Raw genomic sequence first — 8324 nt, 5'->3', positions numbered from 1 at the left:
TATATATATATATATATATAATGTATGTATTTTATATATATATAAAATGTATGTATGTATACATACATACATATATATGTGGGAGCTCTGGTGGCACAGTCCCTAAGGCACTTGACTGGTAACCAGAAGCCTGGCGGTTCAAACCACCAGCCACTCCTTGGAAGGAAGGTTGAGCAATCTACTTCCGTAGTGATACTGCCTCAGGAACCCAGGGAGGGGTCGCTATGAGTCAGATCCGACTCGATGGCAGTGCATTTATTTTTTTCTTGGTTTAGATATATGTGTGTGTGTAGGTATATATGTATATACGTATCTCCAGACACATGCACACATACATATATATATATATCAAGGTAAAGAATTAAAAGTACTGGGGTTTGCAATACATCAGGCTGGGCTTCATTGAGAAGGTGACATTTGATTGAGCAAAGACTCCATCATAAAAGTAATGGGAAATGAGCCATAGGATGTCTTGGGGAAGAACGTTCCAGGCAGAAGGAACTTGTGGCTGGACATGTGCTGCCAGCAGACATGTCTAGGGGAGGGCATGGCACCACTCATATGGGTATGTGCATCCAAAGATGCCTGGCTGGCCCGTACAGTGTCTGCTCACTGCTGCTAATCCGAGTAAGTGCATGGGGGTGTGGGTGTGGGAGAGTGTGAGACAGGAATTCACTGTTGACAGCTACCATTTCTGGAGTGCTTTACTCCAGGCCAGCCACTGTGCTAAGGTCTGTTGTTGAGAATACACATAGCAAAACATATACCCTTTCAACCGTTGCTACATGTACAATTCAGTGACATTGATTACGCTTCTCGAGTTGTGCTGAAATCTCCTTGATCATTGTCTCATTTCATCCTCACAACTTCATGAGGACAGAGCAAGAATTACCGTCCCCATTTTACAGATGAGGAAACAAGCCAGAGAGGTTAAGCAGACTTACCTGACTTGAGGGCCACTGCTGTTAACCTTTTAACCATCGTGTTCCTACAGATTTCACCTGGATTATTGTGACAGAGTATATCTCTTATACATGCATGATAGCATAGTTGACATGTGACAGTGAGACAGTTTGTACTACTGTGGCATTTGTCATTTTATGTGCGACTGTGGCAAAGTGTAGCAGTGCGCCAAGATGTATTATTTTCTTTATACCTGACACTAACCATGGCTGTAATGACTGTGTCAAGGGCCTGTGGTGGCAACAAGCGTGTCTGTGGGTGTGTTTGGGAGTGATGCAGTTTCCCAGACATGAGAAACAGCACTGACTCAATGGCTGACATTACTCCTGCCATGGACAACTTCCGCAGCCATCTAAGACACCAGGACAGGCAGGAATCAGGAAATGGGAATCTGAGCCAGTGAGGGGAAGGCTTGGAGGAGCAGAGAGCGAGAGCCTTATCTCCCCAACCCCACAGTGGGAGCCAAGCAACAATCTACCCACCCCTTCAGACCCCTAAGCAAGAAAGTCCCAGAGGGGGAAGAAGCATTACTGTAAATGTTGGGGAACAGAAGATACACCCTCCAGGTAGTTAATGACAGCAGTTAATGACGTGCTAGCCCCTCCAGTGATCCTCCACCCTTCTCCCTCCCTGTGCCCTACGCAGGCTGAACTGTGTGGACTGCATCAAGGCTCCCTTGTTCCCTGGCTTCCTCTTGGGTTGGGCCACCGAGAGGCCCAAGCAGGAGATTGAGGGGAGGACTGAGGTGTTTATTCCCCCTGCTTCCTCCCCACCAGGTTGCCAAGGTTGGTTGCATCCTTCAATCAAAGGCCACTGTCCCTATCACTGGCCCTCTCTGCACAGCTGCTCTCTCAGGTTCCGTTTCCTTTTTCCCTAGCCACTTTTGGTCTGGGAGTTGTAAAGGCTCCCACTGTTGCTAGCCCCAGAGTACTGCACCATCCCTCGTAAGTCTCCTAACCAGCCAATACCTTTGGAGATATGCAGTCAGTGGTTTTGGACTCATAATGGCCCCATGTGACAGAGAACTGCCCTATAGGGTTTTCTTGGCTAATATTTTTAGTAAGGATCTTTTTTTTTCACTTTTATTGTGATGAAAACATCTTGGCTGTAATCTTTACAGAAGCAGATTGCCAGGTCTTTCATCTGTGGAACCACCCATTCACTTAGCAGCCAAGTGCTGAACCATTTGTACCACCAGGGCTCCTTCCTTTGGAAATAACCCAAAAAACCAAACTCACTGCCACTGAGTCATTCCAACTCAGAGCTACCCCCTTTGGCTTATCAAGTCTATAAATCTTTACAGAAGTAGATTGCCTCATATTCTTCCTGCAGAACAGCTGTCCCTTTAAAAATCCTTCGTAGTTTGTGTCCCCTTTTTCCTGCTGGGACCCAAGCTGATAAAATAGGTTCATATAGTCACCAACACTCACACACAATCCCACATGGGTCATCGCACTGCCACATGATCACAAACACACACAACCTCCCTCAGTGTCAAGCCAGTCTCACATGTACACTCCCACCCCCCACCTTCTTCATCACATCCTTCATCAGGAAAGAGTCAGCTCTGAGCCAGGTCAAGGGAGAAATCAGTCTGCAAATCAGTGCATGTGCACAAATTGCCAAACTAAACAGAAGCGGCTCGGAGAACTGCCAACTTAGAGAGCCATGACAGATAACCACAAAGGAAAGATGACAAGGACACCCACAAAGTAAAGCTCAAAGGGACACACATTTGCCTCGCATTATTGAATTTTATTCTTCCTACATGTATAAATTGGAGGACTGCTTCGATATACATTCACTTTGCAGAATTCTACACATTCCGGGTTGTGTCTGAGTAAATGTGCCTCCTCCCCTCTATGATTTAGGATATCTGGACAACTGATTCCTTTTTACATTTAAAACTGCTTAGAATTTTTATGTTGCCACTACCTCTTCCTGAAAGAGATACGTCCTCCCTAGAAGCCAGCAGCTGATGGTTTTCTGAGGGGCCGCGTGCACACTCCCACGTGGGGAGAGCCAGACAAATGGATGAGGGACGCTGATGGAATTCTCAGACCAGTGTTCCTTCAAACAGGCCTTCCTGAGCAATCAGACCGAGAGGCAATGACATCTACCAAAACGGAGACCCAGCCGCACTGTAACTTATTTAAGAACCATGCCATTTTAAAAAGAAACCCTTTTCCTTTTCATGTCGGAAATATGGGCTGCTCTTAAATAGTCTGATTACATCTCGGGGACCTGTTGTAACATCTCCAATTGTACAGAGTAAGCAGAAGTCAAAAGTGGGTATATAAAGAAACTCTCAGTATCAGCAACTTCCCCAGAATGGAGCCCTTGTAAAGTGAAGGGCTCCAGTGAAATGAGGGGGCGCTGAGGTTGTGGAGGGTCAATGTGAGAAGTCTTCCTGAAGGAGGTGCCCGGGGAAAGAGCCGAATCCAGGAGTCCAGATCCATACAGTAGAGGCTGGGAGGAGCTGGGAAGAATAATTTCAAGAGCTTTAATTACTTCTTTCCCACAGCCACCCAGCCCCGCCCAAGCCCTTCTACATCCACCTCCTTAAGAGGGGCCATTGTGGAGAGAAGGTGCAGGGGGCAATATGAACTGGGGCTCCATTGGCTTCCACCCTGGGAAGGGTGGGCCCCTGAAGGAAGCACAGGTTCCCTGGGGCCTTTGTCCTTGGCCGGCATCCCCACTAGTCTGAGCTGCTAGAATGGAATGTTCCTGGGATGAAAGGCCTGCCCCTTCCTCCACCTCTCCCCTTATGGAGTTCCCTAGGACTGGAGTAGGGGGGGCTGGGAGGACTGTTCCAGGGATTCCTGATATGGTGATACTCTGGAGAAGCAAGGCCCACACTGCCTAGGGGCTCTGTCACAGCCACCTCTCCTGGACTGGGCAGCTTTGTTCCATTAAACATTTACAGATTCCTACTATGTGCTAGACACTTACTGTGACCTCTCATTTAATACTCTGAAGTTATCTCCTCTCTAGCTGCTCCCCCCACTCCCACCCCACAAGAAAGCAAAGAAAAGGAAGAAGAAATAACTCAGAGAAGTGATTTGCCTAAGGTAACCCAGCTGAGAAGTTCCAGGCCAGGACTGAATCCCAGGTCTATCCAAGTCTGGCTACTTTCTGCCCCACCATGGAGCCTGCCACCCTCCTCCTCTTCCATCCAGAGAGTGAGCCCAGGGCCAGGCTCTTTGCTCTCTGCACCAAACATTCCAGCCTGGGTCTGCAGAGAGGAGGCAACTCTCCAAGGCAAGCCCAGGCCCTGGCCCCAGCCTTGATCATCCTGGGCCCACCCGTCAGAAGCCAGGTGTACTGACTCAGCCTGACTCACCCCCCAGGGCCCAACCAGGCTGGGAGGGTGCCCAGACCTTGCCAGGACTGTGCACCTTCTGCCATCCCTCATTACATCCCTTCCCAGAACCAAGACCGGGGTCCCTGTACCTAGTGTTAAAGGTGACAGCCCCAAAACCTCCCATCCAAATAGAGCCCTCATCAGCCTAATGAATGAAACACCACATAGCCTAATGTTTAAGGGATCCCAACTAACAGGCTCTATGTTCTTAGACAAGTCTCCTGCCCTCCCTAACCCTGTTTCCTCACTGTGGAAATGGGGATAATAACCCCTACTTTGCAGAGTGGTATGAGGATTGAAACAGATAATGGATGCACTGTGCTTAGCACAGAGCCTGGCATAGAGGAGGTAATTAGCCTATTATTACAGAAGTAAGAGCTCCCTTGCAGGGTGCAGCCAAGGACTAAGGAGGAAGAGGTGGCTGGGCATCTCCAAGCTTTTCCAAATGTTCCCTCCCTCCCCTGTTAGCTATAAAGTAAGGAGTCTCTCCCTCAATGCTGGGAAGCCCGGCAACTAGGTTCTTCTTGAGAGACCTAGCTATCAGTAAAGGGACCATCCTAGAATCTGACCACTGAAAGGCTGGAGTGTCTTGGCCCCATCCTATCATTTCAGCCTATTCTCTAGGAGGCTACCTTGGTCCTCAAGTGGCAGCCGGGCAGGGTGTTCTAATCAATTATCTGTGTAACAAGTCTGCTTCGAGTAAACTGACTCCGAGCTTTCACTCAGACAATGATTTCCACCAGGGACCCCTTTACAGGAAGACTTTTCTGATAACTCCTCTCCCTGAGGACAGGGGCCCCACCCAGCGAGCAGGTCTCCTTCACACCCCTTCTTCAGGTGAGTTTCAGTCCCCAGGGAGCTGGTGATGAGTGCGGCTCCAACCTCCAAACCTGCCCTGCTCAGGAAGCCATCACCAGAACTATATCACCTTCGTACTGCATAACCACCACTACTTGCTGGCTCCACCTGACTGACTCTTAAAGGCCCTAGTCCCAGGATGCCTTGGCACAGCCGAGAAGGGGATGGTTGGGGGGCTGAGACACTGGGAACCTGGCCAACGCCAAGCCACTCCCTATGTCCTGGGAAGCAGCCCCACACTGCCCTCTAGTGGGTTGCCTGGAGACATCCTCTTACCCCTCCGGCCCAGTCCAGACTGGATGTGTCCAGAATGAGGGGCTTACCCAGGTGAAGAGCAAGGCCCAAAGGAACCCTGAACTGGTCTTCCAGCTCCAGGAACTAACCTGAAGAAAGGTTCCTGTTCCTCTCATTTCCCTTTGCTGAGGTCCCAGATTCACTGGTGGCCACTAATGTCCTCACTCCCCCAAGATTCCCTGCACTCAGGGCTGGGACCATCAATAGAGTGTTCATGAAGACATGGGGTAGGGTAGAGCCAACCTCCTGCCCTGGGGCAGGTCTGTAGCCCTCCAACAACAAAAACTGTCCAGTCCCCAGAGAGTCCTCTAGGATGGGGACAACCAGGGAAAAATGCTGCCTGGCAGAGGGCTAGGAGACGTAATCTGGTTCGACTCTGTTCAGTTCTGCTTCTTGAGTAGACATCATTGGCACTGAGTGGATATCAACGTCTGTCAATTGAAAAGAAAGTGGAGTCAGGCTGGGGAGCTCCTAGGTGGCCCAGGCAGGTGTGGGAAGGTAACTTTTGTTACATGGGTGAGAGGTAGTAGACCACTGAACCAGGAGCCAGAGTTCAAGTCAATGAGTGCTATGTGACTTGGCCAAAGCCCTAGATGAGGGACAGTGGGACAGCCAGAAATGGAGGGAGGGGACAGAAGCCACCTGTGACACCAAGATCAATCTCCATTACCTCCACAAATACACCATGTTCTCCAGCAAGAACCATCTCTAATTCCCTATCCCTTCCCCCTCCAAATCGGGCCAAAGCTTATTATCAATAAATCCTGGACAAAGGCAAAATTGTGGTGGCAAAGAGCACTTTACACCATTAGCTGAAAGCTTCTCTGGCCCAAGTGTCCTTCCCCCCACCACCACCCAGACAACAAACAGCTCTGGCTGCAGCTCCCTCACTGTGTTACCTCCAGCAAGTCCCTGTCTTCCCTAGGCCTCAAGATCTCAAATGACCCAAGTGGCTTTGGAAGGTTCTTCCTCTCCGGGGAGGCTAGAGGATGCCAATGCCCCCCACTACTCTTCTGGTCCCCAAGCTCTGTCTTCGGGCTCTGAGACCACCTCCTGGGTCTCTCTTCCCCAGCTAAGAATGGGTTCAGGAAGGCCTGTTAGCCAAGAAACCAGCCCAAATTTGGTACCCAGGGAGAGGAATGGAGAGGGTCAGGTGGGGGTCCCTGGGGCTCAGCCTGACAGAGTAGTGCACCTGACCTGAGCAGGATTAGACCAGAGTCCCATGATTCTGATGTTATCCTCCTCATTACCAAACCCTGACACGGGAGAGGGAAGGTTATGGTCAGAGAGGAAACTGGCCCAGAGAGGAGGTTGTGTTGTTCTAGGTCACAGAGCTGACAGGGAACAGCTCTCTTCAGCCCCTACTCCCTGGGTAGGTAAGAGACATTACAGGAAGGGGATACACAGGCCTGGACTGGTTCTGCATGTGACCTTGAGAAATCACCTTTCCTTTCTATAAAGAGGACTCCTTTAAATTAGCTCCTGGCTCTATAAGCAAAAGCAGAGCATGTTTCTAGAGCTAAACATGAAATCTAAAAGAATAAAATATTCTTGCATGACTTATGGGGGAAGAAGACAGATCTCTGCTCCATATTAACCTCACCACAGCCCTTAAGTGGGTGATGACACCCACTTCCCAGACGGACGAGTGAATTTGCAGTTGACTTGCCAGTGAGCAGCAGCAAGACAGCTGAGTGGGGACAGGGGATAAGGTAACTGAGAGGCATTGGGATAGGAAGAGGAGCAGATTTAATTTCAGGTCTAGCCCTTTAAGGCCCCCCTTCCTGGCAGCTGATGCCATACCTATCCCCTAGAGACTGTTAAAGGATATCACCTGGCTCCATCCCTGGCAGAGCCATCTTAGACACTAGGTTGGAGGCAGGGGTTCTCTAGCTCCTGTCATATCAGGGCCGCTAGGAGAGCAACTGAGGTGCCAAACACTGAGCTCCGGTTTTCTGAGGGCTGTAGTCTTATCAAGGCTGCATGAGGGCATGAGAAAAGACCTGTCTCCTAGAGATGGAAGGACCTACTAAGCACCAATAGTATAATGGGAACAAATCCTCAACCTCTCTGGGATTCCATCTCTCCAGATGGGAAACGGGCTTAGGGGAGGAGGATTCCGTCTCCTGTGCCAGGACCCACTTCATCCTGCGATCTCATTATTCTGCCCTCCTAAAGACAGGGAGCTGGGCACTGTCAGAGAGCAGCAACCTCAAGGGCAAGACACTTGTTATAGTCCCGCAGGACCTAGAAAAGGCAACGCGGTTGGAGATGAGGGTAGGGAGTGCTGTATCAGTGCAGCAAGCCAAACTGGTAAAAGTTTGCTGCCAAACTCCTTCTAGGATCTGAACACCCTCAATTTGTCCAACTCCATAGTGAGGACTTGGTGCTACCACCTCACTCCCCCAGGTGGTCTGGGAGAGGCGGCAACAGAAAGTGAACAGCTTTTATCAGGGACCCAGCAGACTCCATAAACCTCAGGGAAGGGAAATCAGGGGCCCTGCACCATCCAGCCCGCCCCTCAGATGCACTAGCCGCTAATACTGCACCTCAGCCTCCGTTACTGGGTCCCTGGCCCCCCAGACCGTCTCTTCCTGCTGTCCGTCTGTCCATCCGCTTCGGTAACGCCGTCCATCCAACAAGCAGTCCACAATCCTTCCGATCGTTATCTCGCGATGGCTGGGGCGCCGGAGGGGTCCCAGTGCGGGGGTCAGCGCTGGGGGGAGGCGGGGCCGCGGGGCGGGCTGCGGCGGAAAGGCGAGTCTGGCTCAGGGCCGTGTCCGCGCCTCAGGCGCCCGGCGCCCCAGGGCACGCAGCTGCTCAGGCCGAGGGCCGAGGCGAGCAG

At 50.8% G+C, this 8324-nt stretch overlaps 1 protein-coding gene across 1 annotated transcript in view; it reads right to left on the bottom strand.

Annotated features, from left to right (window-relative positions):
* Positions 1–8189: 8189 nt before the first annotated feature.
* TRNP1 (TMF1 regulated nuclear protein 1) overlaps positions 8190–8324 on the bottom strand; it is a 674-nt gene continuing 539 nt past the window's right edge. Inside the window, exon 2 of the mRNA XM_007935887.1 lies at positions 8190–8322. Coding sequence (XP_007934078.1) covers positions 8190–8322 — 133 coding nt within the window. The remainder of the gene's footprint in view (positions 8323–8324) is intronic.

The sequence above is a fragment of the Orycteropus afer genome, unplaced genomic scaffold, assembly GCF_000298275.1.
Source record: "Orycteropus afer afer isolate SDZICR_OR568_19922 unplaced genomic scaffold, OryAfe1.0 scaffold00031, whole genome shotgun sequence".
NCBI classification, from domain to species: Eukaryota; Metazoa; Chordata; class Mammalia; order Tubulidentata; family Orycteropodidae; genus Orycteropus; species Orycteropus afer.
This window is presented reverse-complemented; position numbering and strand designations above follow the sequence as displayed.